At 44.6% G+C, this 24,190-nt stretch overlaps 4 protein-coding genes across 5 annotated transcripts; 1 reads left to right on the top strand and 3 right to left on the bottom strand.

Annotated features, from left to right (window-relative positions):
- Positions 1–375: 375 nt before the first annotated feature.
- Positions 376–6,379, bottom strand: LOC141807227 (spastin-like). The gene is made up of 16 exons (XM_074693064.1): positions 5,937–6,379; positions 4,936–5,019; positions 4,572–4,655; positions 4,220–4,464; positions 3,999–4,132; positions 3,829–3,919; positions 3,658–3,732; positions 3,508–3,579; positions 3,267–3,342; positions 3,074–3,165; positions 2,804–2,883; positions 2,066–2,108; positions 1,911–1,990; positions 1,754–1,824; positions 1,011–1,051; positions 376–841 (listed from the first exon to the last, which is right to left on the bottom strand). Exons 1-16 carry the CDS (start codon positions 6,265–6,267, stop codon positions 716–718), a joined length of 1,725 nt encoding a protein of 574 aa, XP_074549165.1. The 5' UTR covers positions 6,268–6,379; the 3' UTR covers positions 376–715.
- A 45-nt stretch (positions 6,380–6,424) lies between these two features.
- On the top strand, positions 6,425–10,459 carry psen2 (presenilin 2). The gene is made up of 10 exons (XM_074693077.1): positions 6,425–6,568; positions 7,297–7,449; positions 7,569–7,795; positions 7,866–8,007; positions 8,255–8,322; positions 8,422–8,642; positions 8,733–8,831; positions 8,959–9,024; positions 9,121–9,323; positions 9,413–10,459. Exons 2-10 carry the CDS (start codon positions 7,318–7,320, stop codon positions 9,566–9,568), a joined length of 1,314 nt encoding a protein of 437 aa, XP_074549178.1. The 5' UTR covers positions 6,425–6,568; positions 7,297–7,317; the 3' UTR covers positions 9,569–10,459.
- An 887-nt stretch (positions 10,460–11,346) lies between these two features.
- On the bottom strand, positions 11,347–13,601 carry dpy30 (dpy-30 histone methyltransferase complex regulatory subunit). Of its 2 annotated transcripts, none has more exons than XM_074696661.1 (5): positions 12,969–12,991; positions 12,828–12,868; positions 12,371–12,418; positions 12,109–12,251; positions 11,347–12,017 (listed from the first exon to the last, which is right to left on the bottom strand). In XM_074696661.1, exons 2-5 carry the CDS (start codon positions 12,843–12,845, stop codon positions 11,945–11,947), a joined length of 282 nt encoding a protein of 93 aa, XP_074552762.1. In that variant the 5' UTR covers positions 12,846–12,868; positions 12,969–12,991; the 3' UTR covers positions 11,347–11,944. The 2 variants fall into 2 exon arrangements, with proteins under 2 accessions (XP_074552762.1, XP_074552753.1); XM_074696652.1 differs by lacking the exon at positions 12,969–12,991 and adding an exon at positions 13,525–13,601 and having other exon boundaries at positions 11,358–12,017.
- Positions 13,602–13,951: 350 nt separating this feature from the next.
- LOC141808273 (3-oxo-5-alpha-steroid 4-dehydrogenase 2-like) lies at positions 13,952–22,018 on the bottom strand. The gene is made up of 6 exons (XM_074694791.1): positions 21,953–22,018; positions 19,716–20,048; positions 18,709–18,872; positions 18,136–18,237; positions 17,903–18,053; positions 13,952–14,765 (listed from the first exon to the last, which is right to left on the bottom strand). The coding sequence occupies exons 2-6, from the start codon at positions 20,006–20,008 to the stop codon at positions 14,699–14,701; spliced, it is 777 nt and encodes a 258-aa protein (XP_074550892.1). The 5' UTR covers positions 20,009–20,048; positions 21,953–22,018; the 3' UTR covers positions 13,952–14,698.
- Between the last annotated feature and the right edge of the window lie 2,172 nt (positions 22,019–24,190).

The raw sequence follows: 24,190 nt of genomic DNA, 5'->3' as shown, positions 1-24,190 counted from the left end.
TGACGATTCTTTTTGACTAATCAACCGTCTGCAGTGTGTTGCTCCACCTCCCGAGAGCGGATCGGTTCAGTCTGGCACCCATACGAAAGGGTCCCAAAAAAGTGGGACGGCTCGTCTCGGTTTTTAGGGATCCGTCCCGGGATGAGTCTGTGAAAACGCCGCTAAAAGCGCACCGTACCGAGACGAACCGACCCGGACTGCTTGGTGGAAACGCGGCTTTAGTTACCTTAGTTAGCATTGTTAGCATAGATTGATAATATACCATAGTTGGACTGTGAACATAACCGCAGCGTAAAAAGTGGATTCAGAGTTTCATCAGTAAAGAGTCACAAGACTGAAATAAAGTATAAAAACATTTATTCATATCATCATCATCATCATCATTACAAACAACTCAGCTACAAGGAGGTCAAAGAGATAGGAGACAGATCTGTAGAAACATTCGTGCAAAAATCAGAAAATATGAAGGAGTATGTGTGTGTGTGTATTTGTGTGTTTGTCTTTGTAAACTTATAGGGACCACCTCCTAATAAACAACCTGTCTTCAGAGGACTTTCTCACCTGTGAAGACAATCAAAAAATCCTCATAACTAAAATACAGAGACAAGCTCTGAGGAGATATACCTTGACTCTCTGCCCCCCTCTAGTGGTCGCTTCATCCCAGCTACACTGAAATGATCCTCAAAAAAGACAGATTATAAAAGATGCGTGTGTGTCACAGAGCTGTGGTGTCTCCATACTCTTTGTTCCAGCAGACATAAAGCTCCAACGTCTTTGCGCTGACGCTGCTCTTTATTTTCTTCAACGACTCGATGAAGTCAGAGAAACAGATGCTCCTGACCTGAGGAGGAAACATTCACACACATCCTGGAGTTAAAGGAGCCGCTTCTGCTTCCTGTCAGACTCTTATCTTATTTTAATACTTCACAGGTAAATACTGCTCTCATGATGAAAACAGGAACTCCAGAGTTTAGTTTTCAAGTTAATCTGTTACTGATCAATGAACTCACCTCGCTGGCTTCCATGTTCCTCACCTGATCAGGACGCAACTCTACACCAAAACACAGAAACCAGATATATACCAATGTTAGACTGTTTATCCCTTACGAAAAACTCTGAAAAATGAGGGCCTGTGTCCACTGACTGTGTCTAAAGGCCTGTGTCCACTAACTGTGTCTCTGGGTCTGTGTCCACTGACTGTGCCTCAGGGCCTGTGTCTACTGACTGTCACAGGGCCTGTGTCCACTGACTGTGTTTCAGGGCCTGTGTCCACTGACTGTGTCACAGGGCCTGTGTCCTCTGATTGTGTCTAAGGGCCTGTGTCCACTGACTGTTTCAGGGCCTGTGTCCACTGACTGTGTCACAGGGCCTGTGTCCACTGACTGTGTCACAGGGCCTGTGTCCACTGACTGTGTCACAGAACCTGTGTCCTCTGATTGTGTCTAAGGGCCTGTGTCCACTGACTGTTTCAGGGCCTGTGTCCACTGACTGTGTCACAGGGCCTGTGTCCACTGACTGTGTCACAGGGCCTGTGTCCACTGACTGTGTCACAGAACCTGTGTCCTCTGATTGTGTCTAAGGGCCTGTGTCCACTGACTGTGTCTAAGGGCCTGTTGCCACTGACTGCGTGACAGGGCTTGTGTCCATTGACTGTGTTTCAGGGCCTGTGTCCACTGGCTGTGTTTCAGGGTCTGTGTCCACTGGCTGTGTTGCTGTGAACAGACTGTAATGTGAGGTCTGGACTGTATCTCACCCCTGATTGGTCCCAGCGAGGCGTCTTTAGCCAAAGAGGTGAGGTCACTCCCGGAGTATCCCTCCGTCATCCTTAACCAATCAGAGACAGAGAAATAAAGTGGGTGGCGGCCTCCTGCCTGACGTAAAGAGAACTGATTGACGGGCTGAGTACTGACCTGGCGAGCTGGCTTAGCTCTCGGTGCGTCAGAGGGTTTCCATGTTTCTCCAGAAGGTTCTTCAGCAGCGACAAACGAGTCTGGAAACAAATCAACAGTCAGACACACCTGAACCTCTTACCTGTTTGATACTTTTGATATGAAGGAGAGCTCACCTCCTCCACCGGCAGAGCAACGTACACACGCTTAGGGAAACGTCTGCATGAAAAAAACACCAACAAAGAAGAAAGTCTTCAAGCTCCATTAAAACACAACAGCTTCATGTGACCAAAACCCAAGCTACAGGAAGAACTCGCAAGGACAACAACAAGAAGATCCAAAATACCAAAAACAACCCAAAACAACTTCGATTAACGTGAGTTACAAAGCTACCACGGAGAGAGAAACAGGACTACAAAATATATTTAAGAACCACAATGAGAGATAAGAGACTACAAAGAGATGTTTGGGGACTAGAAAAAAGACATAAATTACTACAAAGAGATACGAAAGGACCACAAGGAGAGATAAAGGACTAAAAGAGATATCAAAACACTACAAAGACAGATAAAGAACCACAAAGAGATATTTACGGACTAAAAAAAGAGACAAAAAGGACTACAATGAGAGACAAAGAACTACAAACAGAGTTAAATGACTACAAAAAAGATAAAGGACTACAAGGGATGTTAAAGGAACACTAAAAGATGTTAAATCATACAAAAAGAAATTAATGACTACAAAGAGAAATTTAAGGATCACAGAAAGACATAAAGGACTACAAAAGAGATAAAGGACCAAAGAGAAAGTTGTTTGAGGACTACAAACAAGCGAACCAAACAGGCAGAGTTACAAAGTGAGCACAGTGATGTGATTGGACGGTTTACAGGAGGTTGTTAATCAGCTGATCTGACCTCAGAACAGCTTCATCCAGCTCCTGAGGTCTGTTAGTGGCTCCCATCACCAGAACACGATCATCACTGCTGGACTGGACCTGAGGGAGGACACACACACACACACACACACACACACACACACACACACACACACACACACACACACACACACACACACACACACACACATAACCATCATAGTTTCATTATTGATAGTTTATCATATTTTCTTATGTTCGACTCCTCCTCCTCCTCCTCCTCCTCCTCCTCCTCCTCCTCTTCACTCACTCCGTCAAACTGCAATAGGAACTCTGTCTTCAGGCGGCGGCTGGCTTCATGCTCTCCCTCTCTTCTCTCACACAGCAGACTGTCCACCTCGTCTACACACACAAACACACACACACAGTTAGTATCTTTGCAGTGTCCAGCGGGGCCCCCCCCTCCTCAGATTGAGCCCCTGATGATGATGAGGAAGAGTTACCGATGAAGATGATAGAGGGCTGCAGCTCTCTGGCCACAGAGAAGAGAGCTCGGACCAGCTTCTCTCCCTCTCCCACCTGCACACACACACACACACACACACACACACACACACACACACACACACACACACACACACACACACACACACACACACACACACACACACACACACACACACACACACAGTCATTGATCCGTCTTGTCGCCCTGATCCTGCAGCTGATTGGTCGCTCACTTACGTATTTGGAGGTCAGGCTGGCGGCGCTGATGTTGAAGAAGGTGGCGTTGGACTCCGAGGCGACAGCTTTAGCCTGAGGGTGAGAAAAGGGGGCGGTTTCAAACAGAGTAAAGACCCGTCACCAGGTCTTCTCCTGGTCCCTCAGACTCACCAACATGGTCTTGCCGTTTCCTGGAGGTCCAAACAAGAGGAGTCCTCTGGCCGGGGCTCGCAGACCTGTGAACAACTGCAGAGGAAGAGAAGACGACCTGTGACCTTTGACCTCCTCAGAGTGAAACTGAAAACCATCAACGCTGGTTTCTCTGGGGGTCCCTGAACTCACCTCAGGCCTCAGCGCCGGCAGGATGACGATCTCTTGCAGCGCCTGCTTCGCCAAACCCTGACCGGAGACGTCTCTGAACCTCACGGAGCCGCTGAAACACACGCTCATCTTTCAACCACAGACTCAACTTCCTGTCAGGTAACGCTGCGTCTGATTGGCTGTTAGCTCACCTGTCCACCACCTCGCTCAGGATGAGTTCGACGAGCTTCCTGTCCACATTCTTCAGGTTCATCACGTCTTTCCTCTTCTTCTGTGGTGTCGCTCTGGGCTCTGTGGCTCTGACGCCGTGACGGTTTGTTCTGCCCTGCAGGGGGAGCCAAAAACACGAGTGTTAACCCTGTGCTCTCCACCAGGGGGGGCTGTGAGTGTGATGTGTGAGCGCTGAACACACCCTCCTGTGTGCGTGTGCGGGGGGGCGCTGTGAGCTCAGCTGAGAGGGGCGATGAGGAGCTGCCGAGGAAGACGAGGATGAAGAACTGGTCGAGTTCAGCTTTGCTCTGCTGGTGGGGGTGGGGCTAACAGGGCTAACAGGGCTAACGAGGTCCCTCTTCCTGGAGATACCTGAGGCTGGACCCCTCAGCTCAGAGCTGGCAGTGTACGAGTCTCTATGAGGTCTGGACTCTGAGATCACCCCGACTGAAACCACGAGAACAGACACCAGATTAGGACCAGAATGAGTCCAAGAGGGACCACAGGAAGTGGACTGAAAGGATCCGACCCAACATGAGGTCAAAGAATCTGACCTAAGGCCTGGAGCCGCTCTTTAGCCATGATCAGGTTGGTGGTCATCTTGTTCTGCAGACGCCGGCTCCGCTCACACTCCTCCCCTGGAAAAACAAGACACGAGGTTTTCTATTGGTCAACACAGTTGTCAATCATATTGTCACATCCTTTCAAATTAAAATTTATGTGAAATAAACAATAAGACACAAATCAGAAGTAGGCAGGGCTTATAGCCTTTACTGGCTGCCAGCAGAGGGAGCTCTACATGTTTTGGCTTCAATTTAGAGGTGTTTTCATGTCGTCCATTTTTATTTCCGGCCTGTGGCAGAGACGGACGTCAGGTGGGTGTTTCATGCTTTTATTTTGTAGAGCTTCAGGACTCACCTCTTCCTGTAACTTGGATAGCGATGCCTCTCTCCAGCTCGCTGATCCCTCGTTGGTACCAGCCCACCGCCTGCTGCTTGTCACCTGGACCACACATCAGCCAATAAAAAGCCAGCATGAGCTCTGACATCACTAACCCAAAACACTCATCACATGTGAGTTCAGGATTTATTCAGGGGATCTGACATCTCAACTTTTTTCCAACCCAGCTTTAAACAAGGAATAAAATGAAGGGTTTGAATTTGTAGTATCAGTGTAGGGGTGTAGTAACAGCGTTGCTGTATTACAGTTTGTCCACCAGGGGGGGTTGGTGAGCCAATCATCACACACTGAACAATAAATCATGAATCTGGGTCAGAAAACAAGTCCTCAGGATCTGCATGAAGACGGTTTCCTCACAGCCTGCTCAGTGATTCTCATTATTTCATTTAAAATCTGTGAAATAATCCCGTTTTAGAGCAGGATTATCCCGTTTTCATCAAGATGGATTTATCTGAATGAAAGTATTATGTCTCTACATAGTGACAATTTCAATTTTATCGGCTGTAGAAAAATCTGTAAAGAGTATCTGAAGTCTTACAGCTGCAAAACATAAAGATTCAACAATATGTTACTCATTTATTGTGATTAAATGAAATTATTTCATTTATCTTTAATTAGATATAATGTCATACTAGTATATTAACATGAAATCCACCTTATTATGTCTGTGATGAATCAATATGTCCAGTAGTCTTGAATTAAAGAGACAAAATGCTCAGCTTGTCCCCTCGAACCAAACTCCATTCAAGTTTCATTCATTTTAGTCTGAGCTTAAATAAATAAATAAACATGTTTTGAAAAGAGCTAAGAGTAAAGAGTGAACACCTGTCAGGTGAGTTCTTTCATTCGGCCTGCTTCACCTGAACAAAGGAGCCTGTTTTGTTGAGGTACAGGTCCAGTTCTGGTTCTGTTTGGCGGATCTAGGCGCCGTTAAACTGACTGATTTTCTAACGAGGTACCTCTCTCGTCCTCATCGATCCGCAGCGCCGCAGAGATGAACTCGAAGGCCCGCCCGTGGTGACTCCTGACCCGCTCCCCTCGCTCCAGACTGCCGCTCCCCTCACCCTGATCCACGGGCCGGGACTCGGCTCTCACAGCGGCCCTGGAGCGGCTCCACAGCCAGCAGAGGAGCGCCTGGAGCAGGGACAGGACGGCCAGCAGCGGGTAGGACGCGGACCGGAGCACGCCCAGTTTACCGGTACCGGAACCGACACCGGCAGCCGCTCCGTCCGGGAGACCCGCGGAGCCTCCAATCCGCCTCCTGCTGCTTCTCTTCCCCCACAGACTCATCCACGGCCATGTCACAGCACACCGGTCCGGTTCAGTCCAGAGACCCGCTCCGGTTCGGATTAACGCGCTGTTGTTTGGAGGCGCGTGTCCTTCAGCTCTGAAGCGCCCCCTGCTGTCTTGGAGGAGAACTACCTTATTGTGTCAAACACGTCACGTGGTTTCATGATGACTGTGCCCACGTGACGTGAAATCAGCTGACTCAAATCTTCCGGGTGGACTGTCGGTGTTTACTTTGACGCTGCTCCTCTTCTTCTTCTTTTTTCTCTGGATCCAGGTAAACCCTGCACCTGGCACCGAGCAGGTGAGACCGACAGCTCCTTAATGAGCATGAATCTGATTAATTAAAGAAAAGAGGATCAGACGGAGCGACTCAGAGCCGACAGACTGAAACAAACAGGCAGCTGCGCACTGAGCCACAAACTGATCCACAAACTGATCCAGACCCAGTTTGTCAACACTGATCCGGACTAAATGTTAAAGTCAGGTCTTAAAGGGGGTTTAATGTCTCTGCAGGGGCGGATAAAGGAATTTTAGGGACTCCGTTCTTCATTGAGGGGGTGTCTCCAACCTGCTAGATTCTAGTTTTTGGTGTGTGCATGCAGAACTGTAAAAGTTCAGGTTGAAGGTTTGATAAGTTTAAAAGATCACCGAGTTTTGTCAGAGGAAAATAATTATTAACTTTATTATTATTTTTATCACAGCCGACTGAAGAAAATCTAAAGTAACCAGAGACTGAGACCAGAAACTTGATTCTACTAGAAGAGATGCCCCCTGCTGGATAAAACACCAAGAAAGAGATCAAAGGAAGGAGATCAAAGTTAAAGGATGAGATCAAAGGAAATTACGTCCAAAAATAGAATAAGATCAAAGAAACGAGATCAAAAGAGTAGAAAGAGATCAAAGGAATAGAATGAGTTTAAAGACAAGGGATGAGATCAAAGGAATAGAGAGGTACAGAGATAATTAGCACTTCCTGCTCCATGTGACTGTAGTAGTCCGCCATGTTGAACAGTTTTCCATTCTCTGCAGTCGGCACCGTGAGGAGCAGCCATGAACGCCTCAGATACCGATGAGGACTCATATAACGAGCGGACGGCGTTGGTCCCATCTGAGAATCCAACGATACAGTCCTACAGCCCAGACCCTGACCACACGCCCCCCAACAGCTCGCCAGTGAAGAAGGTAACGGTTTTATCCAGACGTAGCATTCCTCACGGTCTGCGGTGAGGTCAGAGAAACTCTCATCCTTCATGGTGATGCTTATGATGATGAAGTGTTGTTGTCGCCCCCTGCTGGCCCAGCCACAGGTGAGCAGGAGGGCGGGACCAGCTGCAGAGAGCGGTGGCGGTGGCAGTGGTGGTGGTGCCAGCTCGGATCAGGAAGAGGACATGGATGACGAGGAGCTGACCCTGAAGTATGGCGCCAAACACGTCATTATGCTGTTCATCCCCGTCACGCTCTGCATGATCGTGGTCGTCGCCACCATCAAGTCCGTCAGCTTCTACAGCGAGAAGACCGATCAGAGACTGTACGTCCCATCCCCAGCCACACGCTTAACCTCCGTGTTAGAGCAGCTAACCATGATGTTTTTCCCACAGGATCTACACGCCGTTCTCAGAGAACACCTCGTCTGTGGGCCGCCGGCTCCTGAACTCCGTCCTGAACACCATCATCATGATCAGCGTCATCGTGGTCATGACCATCCTGCTGGTCGTCCTCTACAAGTACCGCTGCTACAGGGTGAGAACCACTTCCTGTTTATGTTTGCTCATGTGGCAGAGATTATCTCTGAGAACTGAAACAGGACCCAGGATTGATCCCTGAGGGACTCCAGGTTCAGAGAGGGGGTCAGAGGAAGTGATCTACACATGGGGAACCAGGAACAAACGTTACTGACTGGATCTTAGATCTGTAGTTTGGCTCCCTGCAGGCAGAGGGCGCTGTGTCCTGGTCCGCTGTGACTGACGTGATGTGTTTGTTTGTTCAGTTCATCCAGGGCTGGCTCATCCTCTCCTCCCTCATGCTGCTCTTCTGGTTCAGCTTCATGTACCTGGGGTCAGTCCAGATCTTTGCTCTACAGAAACTCTATTAAAACCAGGACCAGGAACCAGTCTGGCTCATGTGTGTCCCTGCTCTTCTTCTCCTGTTCCTCAGAGAGGTGTTTAAGACCTATAATCTGGCGGTGGATTACCCGACGGTGGGGGTGATCATCTGGAACTTCGGGGCGGTGGGGATGATCTGTATCCACTGGAAGGGTCCCCTCCAGCTGCAGCAGGCCTACCTGATCCTCATCAGCGCCCTCATGGCCCTGGTCTTCATCAAGTACCTACCTGAGTGGTCTGCTTGGGTCATCCTGGGGGCCATCTCCGTCTACGGTGAGTTCCAGATCCTGAGTGGGTTAGAGTACCTGGATTTGGATCCGGGGTAGGGTTTATGACGTGTCCTCTCTCTGGTTGTGGTTTCAGACCTGGTGGCGGTGCTGTCCCCCAAAGGTCCCCTCAGGATGCTGGTGGAGACGGCTCAGGAACGAAACGAGCCCATCTTCCCCGCCCTCATCTACTCCTGTGAGTCCCTTAGTTTTGTGTGTCCCTGCTCGGCCCTCGGTCACAGCCTGACCCCCCAGTCAGAGCCCAGACCAGCTGACCCCCCTGACGCTGCTGCTGCTGTCTAACTGTCTCTCTCTTTGTTCAGCCGCCATGATGTGGACAGTAGGGATGGCGAGCCCGGCGGACGCTCAGCGCCAAGAACGAGAAACAGGTTTGACTTCACACACAGCTGATGTCTGCAGGGAATCATGGGAAATGTAGTCTGTGTCGCTGTCTGAGAGGCCTGACGCTCACTGTGTGTTTTCAGACGAGGAGGCGGAGCAGAACAGCAGGGGGGTGGAGCCTGAGAGGAGGCGGCCCAGGTCAATCCCAGATGATGACCTGGAGGAGGACCGTGGGGTGAAGCTGGGTCTCGGGGACTTCATCTTCTACAGCGTCCTGGTCGGAAAAGCAGCGGCGACCGGAGGAGACTGGAACACCACGCTCGCCTGCTTCGTCGCCATCCTCATCGTGAGTTTTGTTTGGTCTTACCTGTCCCCCTTCTGTGGTCTCACCTGTCCCCCTTCTGTGGTCTCACCTGTCCCCTCTCCTGGTCTTAGGGCCTGTGCCTGACCCTGCTCCTGTTGGCGATCTTTAAGCGGGCATTGCCGGCGCTGCCCATCTCCATCGCCTTCGGCCTGGTCTTCTACTTCTCCACGGACTTCCTGGTTCAGCCGTTCATGGACAACCTCGCCGCCCACCAGTTCTACATCTGACACAAGCCCCGCCCCCTCACCTGTCATCTCCTCTCTACCTGCAGGGCTGATGGACTACTTCCTGCCCCTGCAGGTGTTCTACCTGTCTGCAACAGTCTGAGGCTTTATGAGAACAGGAAGTGATGTCACACTGACAGGAAGCTCAGGTGTGTTTGTGGTCACCTGCTGAAGGCGGACAGGTGTGTGAGGACAGGTTAAAGGAAAGATCCACCTTGAACCCTGAAACACCTCATGTCTGCTTCTTCTGATTCACCTGAACAGGCGACAGCACGGCTGCCTCTGATTGGCTGATGCTCCTGTCAGTCAAAGACGTCCTGGTTTGTTCACAGTAATTTAACCCCTCGCTGTCTGCCCTCTGAGCTCTCCCCTGATTGGTCACTGAGGTCTGTAAACTTTGAACAAACTTCATTAAAAACTTGTTTTAAACGACTCGTGAGCGAGCGAGCAGGACGGTCAGTTTATCGTTTTTATCTTGTTTTTATTTGTTTGTTTAGAGGCGTCTGGCCCTTTAAGAGACGAGGAGCAGATCAGAGATTTTAGATTGATAACAAACTTGTTTCATAAACACAGTTAGGTTTAGCATTAAGCCACCAACTACAGGGCGCCCCTTGGTGGCTGAGGTTTCAACCCCTTCATGTTGTATTTTAAGGTGTTTTAAGGTGGATTTTTCCCGACCTCATTAATCTGGCTAACTCATGGAGCTGTATGTAAATGTTTAGAGTAGATTGACGCAGAGGAGACTTTATCCTGGGAGCTTTTTGAAGCTTTAGACTTTGATAGAAATCTTTTTTTTCCCTCTTTTAGCTGATTTCAGTTCCTCTGAAGGTTTCTGACGTTTGTTTTTGTAAATATGACACTAAATTAAAACTCTTTTCAAACCTGGGGTGGACTCTGTGAGTGAAGTAGAGCTCAGATGAGTTTCTCTCTGAGAAGATCCAGAGATAAAACTAACAACGTGCTGAGTTTCAGGTTTCACTGACACATTTGTCTTTCTACTTCTTTTCAAAAACACTTTTTTTCTCCAAAACTTAGGTAAGCTAGCATCGTTTCTTTGAGTTTAGGCAGCTTAAACAGTAAATCCTGCTTTTCCTGTAGCTCTCAAATCTGACAGAAAATAACAAACAACCTATGAGAGCTCAGTTTTAGCTTTTATTTCAAAATCAGACATTTTTCTGGCATTGTCAGCTGATTTTAGGTTCAGTTTAAGGAGACAATTTTCAGCAAGAATAAGAAACAAACACTGTTCACGTCTCAGTTTATGGAGGTTCCCCTCTGACTGGTTTTGTATTAATCATTCATTTTCAAGGATAAATTAAAGAGGATAGAATCATAAATTCATGAGAAAAAACTTGTTTATTGACGAGAAATAAGTTGTAAATTTTTGAGTTATGTCATAAATTTAAGGAGTAAGAGTCAAAAATTTATGAGAAAAAGTTCTTGAAATATGTCATAAATTTACAAGAAAAAAAGTTGTAGGTTTATGAAGATGGAGTCATCAATTCATGAGATAAGTTATTTTTGTCATAAACTTAAGGGTAAAAAAAGCATAAATTTACCAGAAAAAGTTGAAAATTTATGAGGATTGAGTCTTTAATTTGAAAGAAAAAAAGTCACAAATTCACAAGGAAAAAGTTTTTTTTAGCTACAGGAATAAAGTTACAAATTGACAAGAAAAAAGTTTTAAATTTACAAGAAAAGGTTACATTTAACTCATTATCTTAGTCTGTAGCAACAGGCTGTCAGAACATCTAAGAAAATGTAGTCTAATAAGTGAGATCGCGTTTGTAACGTGTTTTTGATGACCTACAGCTCTCCTGGGTGAAGTGATTTCATATTTCATTTTCATATTTTATTGATGCTGTAATCAGCAGATGTTTCATTCCAAGAGAGGACGGTGTGATACGTAAAAACAGAGTGATAGTTGCCCTGAGGACGGCTCGTTAAGAGGAAAATATGTTTGTAGCTCTCTCTGTAACGATCTTTTCAGTGTCCTTCCTGTGATGACAATGTTCTGCTGATGAGCCAAAAGATTTGGAAACATAAACCAAAGTTTAACTTCGCGGGCAGCTGCTGTTCCCCTGATAGACTCTCACTAAAGAGATTCATGAGATTCATTTTGGTAATTAACTTTTTTTAACGTGGCCCATCACGGATCTGATTGTCTCACATTTGTTCCCAGAGACCAACACAGAGTCTGGTCTATGGCTCAGGTCCTGGGTCAGTTTCAAAGGACGAGTCACTGGAAATGAAGCTCAGAGAGCGTCTGCTCTGTCACACCAACACGTTTATTCTGCATTAAAAAAACAAAACAAAAAACAGCCTAAAGTTCAGGAACACAACCCGTCTGATCGGAACCAAACAAACACGGAGCAGAGTCTAACTCCGCTCCTCAAACTGGGATTTGTTCTTCAGCAGGAACGCCGCCAGGTACTCGATCGGGTTCGGAGGTCTGCGCCAGAAAAACACAAAAACAGGAGACGAGGTTCAGACATCAGAGTCAGATCGTGGCCAGCGTGTTAGACAGACATTACTCTGTGTACCTGTCCTTGGCGAGCACCGACAGGCCCTGCAGCAGGATGGGGACCACAGTCTGGTCCAGGTACGCTCTGGTGGGCAGCGCCTGCAGGTCCACCTTCTGCTTTGACATCTTCTCTGAGCTCGCTTTCTCGTTCTCCACCGTCCTCTAAGGAGCAGCAAAGCATGCTGGGAGTCAGCCACCACCTCCTCAGTACACTGAGGATGAGTATGAGTGTGTGTGTGTGTGTGTGTGTGTGTGTGTGTGTGTGTGTGTGTGTGTGTTACCTGGATGTTGTCTGTCAGGCCGTACTCTGCGTGGGGGTTTTCAGAGACCTACAGGAGGATTCACAGTCAGTTCTTTCTGGCATCTAGTCAAAAGGACAAAATCTGATCCACCTGAAAGTCCTGGGACAGCTGACTGCTGTATCACCTGGACCTGAGGCCTCCAGGAGTGACGTGTGTGTGTGTTTGTGTGTTTGTATGTGAGAGGACACAGACTGTGTGTTCCTCATGTGCAAACACAACCACCATCCAAAAGATGTGTTTGAAAACAAAAGTTCGTTCAGCCTGAGCGTGACCTCATGTCAGCCCTAAAGAAGTCAGATCCCGGTTTGGCCAGAAGTGTGTCAAAATGTGTGGACACACCCCTCAATGAGTGTGTGTGTGTGTGTGTGTGTGTGTGTGTGTGTGTGTGTGTGTGTGTGTGTGTGTGTGTGTGTGTGTGTGTGTGTGATGTACTCACAGGAGTGTGTCCCTCCATGGACTGGTCTGCGTCTGTGTGATCTGTTGAATTGAATAAAAGCAGTGATAAATTCTAACAGAGCATCGTTAATGATCACAGCTCTATTTCTTTTGACGGTTGATCTGACCCAACCTGACGAACCTTAACTGACAGATTTCTGTTTGAAGTTTGGGATACAGCAAAAACAAAAAAAAATTATGTGAATGAAGTTTTTAATGTTGTTTTATTTACATTTAAACGCCTGATCTTTACCTGACTCCTGAACGAGCTGATAAACTACAAACTGACAGATTTCTGACAGGGGTTTGGTTCACAATCAGACTGTACATCATTTTTTTAATGACTCCAAAGAATCTATTAGTTGGTTTAACGACACCGAATTAAAACTTAACTTTTCACCGTCCTGACTGAGCAGAATACTACCATGTCAGTGTTTATTAATGTGTCTAATCTTGAATGTTTGCCTCTGACGGTCTGGTCGCTAAGATGACCGAGAGGCGGTAAATTAGCTTTAGCATCCCGGTGACGCTGCCTGCCGTTGATCTAACCGTTAAATCCTCATCTGGAGTCTAAATGAGACAACGACAGATGAAAGAGAAGCAGAAAGCCCTCATCGGTAAACACAAACACTAAACAGACCATCAGAAACACGTTAGAAAGAGGAAAAACCGCCTTCACTGCTCAACAATGAACTCACCGTCGGCCATGTTTGTTGTGGGTATCTATGTAAAACGTCTGACGTAGGGGAAGTCGACGTCCAGCGTAACGTACGCTTCAGTGTTTGAGTGGTGTACTTCAAAATAAGAGCAAAAAAAAAATAAAAATAAAAACATATATAAATATTTTTTTTTAAAAATGAAAGAAAATAAAAATATTAATAAAAAAAAAAGAAAAAAAAAGAGAAAAAAATAGATAAATAAAAAAAATGTAAAGCATGTCTTTGAATCTTTTCTTTTTCCTTTATTTTCTTATTTTTTCACTCAGATTTTTTTATTCCATAGATCCACTCCTGCTGAAACAAAGATATACTGAACACTGGAAAATATCTTAATGCCCAAAATAAAATTACCAACTTAATACATAAATGAATCAGACAAGCATTTTTTTTTATCATGGTTACTTTATTTCATTTTAAAGGATTTCTTTAAAAGAGGACAGCATGTTTTGGTTATGAAACTATATTTTACCATATTTTTCAATAAAAAATCATTTGACGCAAAAAAAACATAATTCTGATGTTTTTATCTAATTTTCTTAAAATTATATCTATATAAAAACTGTATATTCACTGTTCTTCCTTCATTCAGACCTGATGCATGTTTTAAGCTTCTGTTGCAGAGAGCTATAACACATTCAAACAGAAATCAGCTGTTAATTCCCATTTCCTCCTCTCTGTGTATAAATGTGGTTGAGCACATCAGATGGTGTAAACGTGAATGAATAATCAGTCATTTTAATAATGCATGAACATGCCTATTCATGCATGAAAGACAAAGATTTGTCTGAGTGCTGCAAATAGGAGCTCATTGTTGGAGGTCTGGCATGTGATGCATTGTGGGGTTGTCAGCAGGGAGCAGCGTACAAATGACTCACAGCTTCAGAAAGTTTGTTTTCTCAGACGATTCTCTTCTACCTGCAGCGTCAGAGCCAGGAGGGAATGCTTCAGGGTGATTCTCCTCAGAGTTACTGAAACAGGATCCATGCAGACGTAGAGCTTTATACTACAGAGGAGGAGGCGTCTTAACTACACAAACAGCTGTTCCACCCGTCGCTCTCTCCGCTCTCAGGAGGTTTCACCTCGCAGAGCTGCAAACAGCTGGTCCCGTTTAGCGGAGCTGAATTCCTTCATGGTGCTTGTTTTTCCTCAGTCCTCAGAACACAAACGGCAGCACAGCTTTCCTGGAGCGAGGGTAGTCCTCAAACCTCTGCATGTAGTCTCTGAAAGACACAGGAGCACAGTCCAGGTGAGCTGGAGAGCAGTTCACCTGGAGAAGAACAGTGCAGACCTCTTTCCCTCTGGAACATTGAATCTTTCAGTTTTTAAATAAAGACTCCCTTTAAACCAGAGGCAGTAATCCAAGTGGATCACACTCAGCTTTAAAGGAGCAGTGCGTAGAAGTTGTCAGCTAAAACAGTGACAGTGGGAATGAGAGTGAACAATAATCTTCATAAAAATTCCTTCTCTTCTTATTAAGTTAGAAAAATGCTTTTTATGTTCATATTACTGCAGCTCCTGTTCACGGAGCCAAACATAACAATGTTTGGCCATGTTTGTCTACGCCAGATTTGGGAGGACAGAAAAGAGCGAAACACTGTTTTCAGGCTGCTGGTCCTGAAATCTACCTGGAAGAAAGCTGTCAATGAATGCTCAGTAGGAATGGCAGCCATCTTGAAAAAAGTTGCCAATTTTAAATTTTTAGTGACAACCACCTTTTACCACCTTCAGAGTTTTTGTACCAAATTTCAGGCTTGTATCCCAATTCCAACATTTTTTCAGCACTACATGTAAAATAACTCATTTTATGTTTTTTTGTTTTTCTTTCAAAATAAAAGCAGTAACTTCATGTAATCAAATGGAAATATAAAGGGTTAAACACTAAAAATAAATGGTATTTTTTATCTAAAATTAGGACGTGATTAGGGTTAACATTTCCTGTCCAATCCAAACAGTTGATAATTATTAACTAACACTCGCTATGGAGTCAAACAGAACTGAGGTCTTCAAAGTTCTTATTACAGTCCCTTCTCTTTTCACGATTTCCACTCAAAATCCATAATTACTCCAAGAACCTGGTGGTTGTCAGCTCATTTAAGATTTGGATACAGTTTTTTAAACATTATGGCCTCAAAGAACCTTCAATATTAGCTCAGTTTTTTGAAAATCATTTGTTTCCACCTTTTCTATCTGATCCTACTTTTCTTCTCTGGTGAGATAGGGGGCTGCTGCATGTTAAAGGCCTCTGTAAAGATAACTCTTTCTTTGACTTTGCAGACCTTGCAACCCGGTTTAACTTGCCACAATCACACTTTTTCCGTTTCCAAGTTAGACATTTTGTCCAAGCCACCTTTCCCCACTTTCCTAACCACCCGCAAAAGCTCCCTTATCGACTCTTTGTTCCCCCCCTAAAACATTTTATCTCTAGGATTTATTACTCCTTTGACTCCTCTAATCCTAACCTAAGTGTTTATCTGAAGCAGACCTGGGAGAAAGACATTGGAGTGTTGATTTCCAATGATAAGTGGCAACAAATCCCTCAGTCCATTTGTCTTCTAAATGTGCTAGACACTGTTTAATGCAATTCAAGGTGCTTTTCAGAGTGCTCTATACAAATGTCAAGCTGTCAAAGATCTACCCAAACACCAGTGACAGTTGAAGTAGGTGTAAACAGTCACCTGCTAACCACACACATATATTTTGGTCCTTTCCAAACCTTACTCATGTTTGGCACCAAATTTTCGACACCCTTGCAGCGGTGCTTGACCCTGATCCTGTTATAGCCCTGTTTGGTGTCCTTTCTATAACGGCTAGTTTGACTTATTTTATCTAAATCTGGAAACACAGTGCCCTTCCTCCTCACATAACAGTTGGCTAAAGGAGGTCCTAGACCACATCAAATTAGAAAAGATCAGATTCTTCCTAGCAGGATCTAAAAACACCCTCAACAAAACCTTTCTTAGTATATTTTGAAAGAATTATCATTCACCCAAAAAGCACCTAAATGCCCCCCCCCCCTTATTTATTTATTTATTTATTCCTTTTAAATTCTCCATTTAAGTATATTTGTTTGCTTGGTATTTTGTTTTTCTTGCAGTTTTTGGATATATGGATGAGGGCGGGTGGGTGGGATCCTGTGCTACTAATGATGTGCAGCTGCCTTAAAGTGATTCTCAGGGATGGAACAAGTTGGGTCCTATCACAAGGTTTAGGGCAGAAATTACCCCTACAGCAGTGTTTTTGTGCAGCAGAAGCCCAGAGCGCTCGCACCAAACACCCCCTCCCTGCTCCTCTGCCGGTTTCCTCTGCACTCAGACGGGGCTATATTTTACTTGACCAAAAACACAAATAAACAGACTCCCACTGAAAAAATCTGATATCAGTCTGCATTCACGCTTTATTCAGAGAATTTTCAGCGCATTACTTTCACACAAAAACACCGCTAAATAAGGCTCTAGTTCTCATCGTGTCTCTTCGTCCTGGCAGACTACCTGCGTTTGTTTATATCTGGCACGCCGCGTGCGTGGACTGATACACTAAGAAGCGAGAGCCTCGTACCCAGCTGTGGCTCTGCAGCGGAGGTAGCACTGTTTTGCGACACGATGAGAACTAGAGCCTTATTTAGCGGTGTTTTTGTGTGAAAGTAACGCGCTGAAAATTCTCTAAATAAAGCGTGAATGCAGATCGATATCAGATTATTTGGGTGGGAGTCCAGCTCACCTGACCTTAACTCACCGGATAATTCCTATTTTCAGCTGTATTAGAAGACTTAATAAAAAAGACTTGAAAACAAAACAGGTGATAACATGAACCAAAAACATCAACATAACTTTATGAACACAGATGTTGGTTTAAAGCTAAATGTCATTGTTACAGACGGTTAAAGGTTTGTAATCCAGATTAGGAGTCATTGAACCGAGCTATAGGACGTCCATTTTGGATCCCTGGCTCCAACCTGTTGACTCCTGATCTGGCTCCGCTCATTACATCCGTTTGTTGTTGTAGTTAAGATTAATACAATCTTGTTTGGACATGGTGTGTTTTATTTTGAAAGTCACTGGGTGTTTGTAGGTGGTTTCTGTGCATGACCTCCTGTTATTTTTGTAAATTGATGCATCTAACGAATCAGGGGGAGTCCAACCTGCTGGATCTGAGCAGACTTCAGTTTCTGAGTTTCTGAGTTTTAGCTTTATCAGGAGAGGCTCAGGGAAATCCTGGGTCCTGAGGTGACGGCTGGAGCAGAGTAGAGATGGACCAAACAAGGACCTGGAGGAAGTTCAGTGTAGCCAATCATAGCGCAGTGACCTGCCTGCTGATTGGGTTAAAGGTCTACCTGTAACCAATCAGATCTTGAAGCTACCTGTGGTGGTGGTAGGCTCTGGGCCCGATGGAGCAGGCGGTGAAGAAAGCGAAGGCGAAGGACGGAAGAGACCAGGCAGCCACGGCAAAACCCGTCCACTCTAAGATCTCCCCAAAGTAGTTCGCTCCAGACACGAACTCAAACATCCCCCCTGAGGGCGGAGAAGACAAGGTTTAGGCTGCTGCTGGTCTGCAAGAGGGACAGGATCTAGGTTAGTTCAGGATCTGTGGTACCGTGTGGGATCCTGTAGACGGTCTCCCCTGGTTTCCTGAGGCTGCGCAGGATGTGGTCGCTGTGGATGTTGATGATCATCCCGACCAGGAAGAGAAGAAAACCTGGACCCCAGAAACACAGAAACCATAATAAACCTTTATTCTTCCAGGGTCTGAGCCTCTTCAGGGCCTGTGTCCACCAGGGGGCGTCTTTTTGTACTGTCAGCTCAGTGTTTCAGCGCTCCAAGCCAAAGGAGCAACAACAGGTCACTGAAACAGGAAGCAGGAAGATGAGTTCACTCACCTGACCTCAGTCAACCTCAGAGCGTCTGTGGACACAGGCCCTGACTGTTTTAAAAGAAAACTACATCTCCCAGAGTGCATTTCTCTCACAAACGCCCAATCACTGTGCATCAATTTCAGCGCAGTAAGCTAGCCAAACATGCAGCATCTGTTGACTTCCTGTTCATGGTAAAAACAGCAGCTGAGGATCATGGGTAATGTATTTTCCTGCTTCCTTCAACGAGGACAGATCACCAGAGTGAGGCTGACGGGCTTTCAGGTGACCAGGTGTGTGTGTGTGTGCTGACCCACCTGCAGCGAGGCGTGCGTGCGTGGTCCAGGTGCGCTCGAAGTGGGCGCAGTGCAGCAGGTGGTGGCCCTGCAGGAAGCCATTGAGCGAGCAGAAGATGGCGGCGTAGAGGACGATGGGCACCGGCACAGGTCGTCCTCTGGTCAGGAAGCTGTAGATAACGCTCCTGAAAGACACACTGAGGTCACTTCCTGTTGTGGACACGTTATGGCCTGCAGGGGGAGCAGGTGAGCTAAGTGAAGACTGCTCTCAGAGGTTTGAAACTTGATCTGCAGACTGGAACAGGAGCCAACAGGTTCAGGGTTTGATGGACTCTCTGGTGTAGGTCTGTTTGTGTGCTCAGTCCACATTCCTGCTGGTAATCCGACCGTCACACACCCTCTGAGTCCGTCTGCCTTCAGACTCCTCTGATCACAGCTGGGTCTGAGCTGGGTTTCCAACATCTGGACTCGGGTCTAAGTTTAGTTCTGGGGGATGACTTGACCCCTGTTTGGTTTTCATTAGTTAGGGATGAAAGACTTTCATCTGAGGAAACAAGCTGCACGACCAAAAGGAAAAACCCAGCGCCCCCTACAGGCCTGGAGTCGCTCTGTTTTTATTTTGTTTTATTTTATTATTATTTATTTTCACCAGAAAAGCATCTGATTTCCAGGTATTCAAAGTGATAAATATCTTAAATCAGACATTAATACTTGGTCAGATTTCAGGTCTCTATTTTTCCAGCTCACCTGAGCTCAGGTAGGTATAATGGTCTCTATGGAAACGCTCTGACATCCCTCACCAGGTGAGAGTAGAGGTTGTCAGAGCAGGTCTGCAGGTGTGGTGGCAGCAGAGAGCTCTGGCTGCTCTCATGTGAGGAAGCTGAGGAGATTTCAGCTTCCTGTTAACAAACATTCATCCACACACACACTTTCTCCCCTAAACTATGAGCAGGTAAACACACGCACACACGCACACACACACGCACGCACACACACACACACACACACACACACACACAGCTGCTGACCTGTGGAAGTAGTGCATCATGAAGGCGCAGAGCAGCAGCGTCCTCCCGGTGCTCTGCTCGCTCCTCCCCGGGTCGCTCGCTTCCTCCCCGGGCAGCAGCAGCAGCAGCAGCGGGAGCAGGAAGGCGGGAACCTCCTGGACGAACCAGCCGAGCCCGGCCGGGCAGCACCAACCTTCCCCCGGGGTGTACCTGCCGTAGGGTGCGCACATCCGTCTCTGACGGAGGAGGTAGGCCACGCCCCCGACGATAAGGGTCCAGCTCAGGGACGAGACGGCGGCGTGACAGCACTCCATCAGCCCGAAGAGACTCGGGTGGAGTCGGAGCAGATCGGCTCTGCTCGGCAGAGAGGAAGCGCGAAAGAAAAGAAGGCTCATTAACATGTTTTCAGTCCCTGAGGGGTCAGCGAGTCCTGACACCTGGTTTTTCTCTTCAGCCTGGGTCTCAACTCTGATCCCTAGAAACCACATGTCCTAAACATTTTAGACAATTATTAGAAAATTGGACTTTTTATTAAATTTAATTCTGTTGTTGTACCTTACCGTTTGAAGTGTAGAGCTGAATGAAGTCTGGCAGTTTTACTGCCACTGTTTTACTTACATTTTGTGTACTCTGAGTTCAAATTTGGTTGGATTTTTTATTTTTATTTTATTTTATTTTATATTTTTAAACGTATTTTTATTGAACTTTTATAGTGCAAAGCGAAAGCAAAAAAATTAACTACATCTTGCAGTAATATTTATAAGGACAGATACAGCAGATATGCAGTTAAAATCAAAATAAAAACAAAACAAATCAATGCATAACAGACAGACAAAAAATAAATAAATTAAATATAAAATAAATAAATAAATGATAATAATGATAATAATAACAACAATGATCTGGGAGTCTTTGATGTCTATATCAGATATTAGATCACCAGTTAGGAAAAGAGAGAGGGCAACAAGACAGTATTGTAACAACACCTCTCCTCAGGCTTTTTTTTTTTTTTTTTTAAGCATGTAGGGTCCAAAACAGCTCTATGACATGACATTTAACATCCTGTCAAGCAAAAACACAAAGTTTCACAAACCATTAAAAAAAACTTTTTATACATGCAAACATACATATTCAAACACATATACAAGGCACAATGGACTGACAATAAAATAAAGGTTAAAAAGTTGAGCAATAACAACGATAAAAATACATCAAATAGAATAAATTAGATATAAGCAGCTACAGTTTCTTTTGAAAAACTCCTAGAGTATTGAAAACTTCAGTTTTAACATCAATATTCTGTTTTCTCTTGGAAAGCTCAGGAAAAAAATGAATAATGAGAATTCTCTGAGTTCTAACTTATTTCAAAGAACTTTACTTTTCTTTAAAAAGGCTGTGAAGAGGATCTATTTGACATGACCTGCAACACCACCTTCTGGCCTGGAGTCTCACACACACTGTGGGGAAGATGTGAGTCTGAACACGGCGTGGTTTGTTTTGGAAATGAAAGGAGTTTAGATCTTCTTTTTAACTCTTTTCTTTGTTCAAGACAACTTTTTCCCAGATTCAGCTCCACGAGGTAAGGTATTTATCATCAGTTAGGTAGAGCTACGCTTTGAAACCTGAGAACAAGCTAACTTTGTCAGTTTGTAGCGTAGATTAGCAGCCGGCTATATTTCTCTCTACTCACAGCCCGGTGCTCTGAGTCGTCTCTGTAACGTGTAACGTTAGTGAATCCTGGTTCTGTCCTACCAGAGCTCATCTACCAACTCCAACCTCACCAAGCAGAGCTAACGTAACCTCACTCTTCATTTTATTGTTAGACTCTCAAGTTTGAACAGACCACTGCAGAATAACTGCTGACTGTGGGTTGAAGTCAACTGAGTTTTAGCCTTTAGCTCCTGTGTTAGCCTTTAGCTGATGACAATACTCTGACTTTTCTACCAACGGATTGTAACTTTATACCTTTGAGCCGGTGCTTTTTACTCTGAATTCAGCTTTTTTCCAGAGCTTAACTTTTTCTTTCTTTTGCTCCAAATTCAGAGCTTAATGCCGGACCTAGGACCGACCTCTCCTCAGGGTCAGATTTTTATTCAAGAGTTTCAGTTTTTCATCAGAAATCTGAGAATCAGTCGGCCCGTTAGAGGAAAAACATGACTCTGAATGAAAACGTGAGGACTGAACACAGATCTGACTGTCTGAGTGCAGAGTTAAAGTCTCAGATGAGGATCCAGACCTGACCCCCCTGTTGTACGTACCTGAGAGTGTGGAGCAGCTGCAGTCTCTCTGTCTCCGTCTGAGGGTAACTGAACCCTGATGGAGGAAACTGCCTGTAACGGGCGCTGGGCGGGCTCAGACATGTTTTCATCCCCTCACAGCACTTAAAGTCCATGTGGGCGGGACCTGAAGGCGAGCAGGAGAGCTTGTTTTCATCCTTCATCCTGCCACACACACAGGGACAGAGTGTGTAAGTGCTTTAAAGGTGTGTGTGGGTGTGGGTGTGTGTGTGTGTTTAAAGAGTTTTTAATGTGAAGAACTGACTGAAACCATTAAATAAACAAAGCAGAACTTTGTCCTCAGAGAGCAGCTTCCTGCCAAGTCCCTCTGTTTGTTTTATTGGGGACGTGAGGCACACGGCGTTCTGTGGGGAATAAATCCTGACATGTTTCGGGTTCAGTCTCTGCTCCATCATCAGCCTCTTCAGACTCACCCTGTTATGTCAAACATCTGCTGCCCCCTGCTGGTCAGACACTGACTGTGCAGTGTGACCTGCTCCCTCTGCAGAGCTCACCATCTTCATCATCATCATCATCACCATCAACTTTATCATCTTCATCATCATCATCATCAACTTTATCATCTTCATCATCATCATCATCATCATCATCATCATCAACAACTTTATCATCTTCATCATCATCATCATCAATTACTTCATTATCATCATCATCATCATCATCATCATCATCATCAACAACTTTATAATTCCATCATCATCGTCTTTATCATCATCATTATCATCATCAATAACTTCATCCTTATCATTATCATCATCATCTTCATCATCATCATCAATAACTTTATCATCATCTTCATCATCATCATTATCGTCTATATCATTTTCATTGTCATCATTAATAACTTCATCATCATTACCAGCTTCATCACCTTTATCATCATCATCATAATCATCATCATCAACTTTATCATCTTCATCATCATCATCATCAATCACTTCATTATCATCACCATCATCAACTTTATCATCTTCATCGTCATCATCATCATCATCATCATCATCAATTACTTTATCATTATTATCATCTTTATCTTTATCATCTTTATCTTTATCATCTTTATCATCATCATCATCATCATCATCAATAACTTAATCATCATCATCAATAACTTTATCATTATTATCATCATGATCAATTCCTTTATTATCATCATCAATACCTTCATCAACATTATCATCATCATTATCATCAAAAACATCATCTTTATCATCTTCATCATCATTATCAATAACTTCATCATCATCATTTTCATCACCATTATCAATAGCGTCATCATTATCATCTTCATCATCATCATCTTCATCAATAACTTTATTATCATCATCATCATCATCATCAATCACTTTATCATCATCAGTTTAATCAATAACATCTTCATCATTGTGATCATCATCATCAATTACTTCATCATCATCATCATCATCATCATCATCAATAACATCTTTATAATAATCAACATGTGAGCAAGTACACTCCCTAACAACCGTTACCTGGCTGATTAAGATAGTGGATTCTGATTGGTCAAATCTCTGGAACGGCTTTAATTGATGTAAGAGGAAAGAACAGAGGGCGCCACATTGTTACACACTGGAACACAGTGAAACGCAAAGCGACACAATAAATCACAATGTATCACTCTGCAATCCAATGTAACAAAATGTTACACATTGTTATACAATGTAATATAGTACATCACAATGTAACACACTGTAACACAGTGTGTTACACAATGCAACACAATAAAACAGACTGTGGTACAATGTAACAAACTAATGAAATTTTACACTATGATAGACATTGGTACACAATAAGACACAACACACTGTTACGCAATTTTTAGATATCACCAAATGTGACACAATTAAGCACAATATAACACAATGCACCACAGTTAAACACTATGTTACACAATATCACACACTGTAACACAATGTTACACGATGTTACATAATGTGACACACTGAATCACAATGTAACACTCTATCACAAAATATAACACAATTTAACACAACACATGTAACACACTGAAACAGCATGTTAAAACACAATGTGACAAAATGTGAAAATGTAACACACTGTGACACTATGTCACTGAATGTAACACACGGTAACACGATGTAAACAGCAGGTTAAGGGTCAGATCTAAGTAACAGGATGAAACAAACCAAAGATCAAAGACGGGACAACAGAAACCAC

The sequence above is a fragment of the Halichoeres trimaculatus genome, unplaced genomic scaffold (assembly GCF_033239565.1).
Source record: "Halichoeres trimaculatus isolate MK-OKI-2021-1 unplaced genomic scaffold, fHalTri1.1 fHalTri1_scaffold_2, whole genome shotgun sequence".
Taxonomy (NCBI): Eukaryota; Metazoa; Chordata; class Actinopteri; order Labriformes; family Labridae; genus Halichoeres; species Halichoeres trimaculatus.
This window is presented reverse-complemented; position numbering and strand designations above follow the sequence as displayed.

Coding starts and splice junctions, on each gene's coding strand:
- LOC141807227 (XM_074693064.1), bottom strand. CDS start 6,267: ATGAGTCTGTGGGGGAAGAGAAGCAGCAGGAGGCGGATTGGAGGCTCC. Junction 3,920..3,998: donor CTGAGCGAGGTGGTGGACAG/GTGAGCTAACAG, acceptor CGTGTGTTTCAG/CGGCTCCGTGAGGTTCAGAG. Junction 1,991..2,065: donor TTGCTCTGCCGGTGGAGGAG/GTGAGCTCTCCT, acceptor ATTTGTTTCCAG/ACTCGTTTGTCGCTGCTGAA.
- psen2 (XM_074693077.1), top strand. CDS start 7,318: ATGAACGCCTCAGATACCGATGAGGACTCATATAACGAGCGGACGGCG. Junction 8,643..8,732: donor GGGGGCCATCTCCGTCTACG/GTGAGTTCCAGA, acceptor TTGTGGTTTCAG/ACCTGGTGGCGGTGCTGTCC. Junction 8,832..8,958: donor CCCCGCCCTCATCTACTCCT/GTGAGTCCCTTA, acceptor CTCTTTGTTCAG/CCGCCATGATGTGGACAGTA.
- dpy30 (XM_074696652.1), bottom strand. Junction 12,252..12,370: donor GCCTGACAGACAACATCCAG/GTAACACACACA, acceptor GCTGCTCCTTAG/AGGACGGTGGAGAACGAGAA. Junction 12,018..12,108: donor TCGGTGCTCGCCAAGGACAG/GTACACAGAGTA, acceptor TTTCTGGCGCAG/ACCTCCGAACCCGATCGAGT.
- LOC141808273 (XM_074694791.1), bottom strand. CDS start 20,008: ATGGAGTGCTGTCACGCCGCCGTCTCGTCCCTGAGCTGGACCCTTATC. Junction 18,238..18,708: donor GCACGCACGCCTCGCTGCAG/GTGGGTCAGCAC, acceptor TCTGGGGTCCAG/GTTTTCTTCTCTTCCTGGTC. Junction 14,766..17,902: donor AGAGCCTACCACCACCACAG/GTAGCTTCAAGA, acceptor TGTGTCTTTCAG/AGACTACATGCAGAGGTTTG.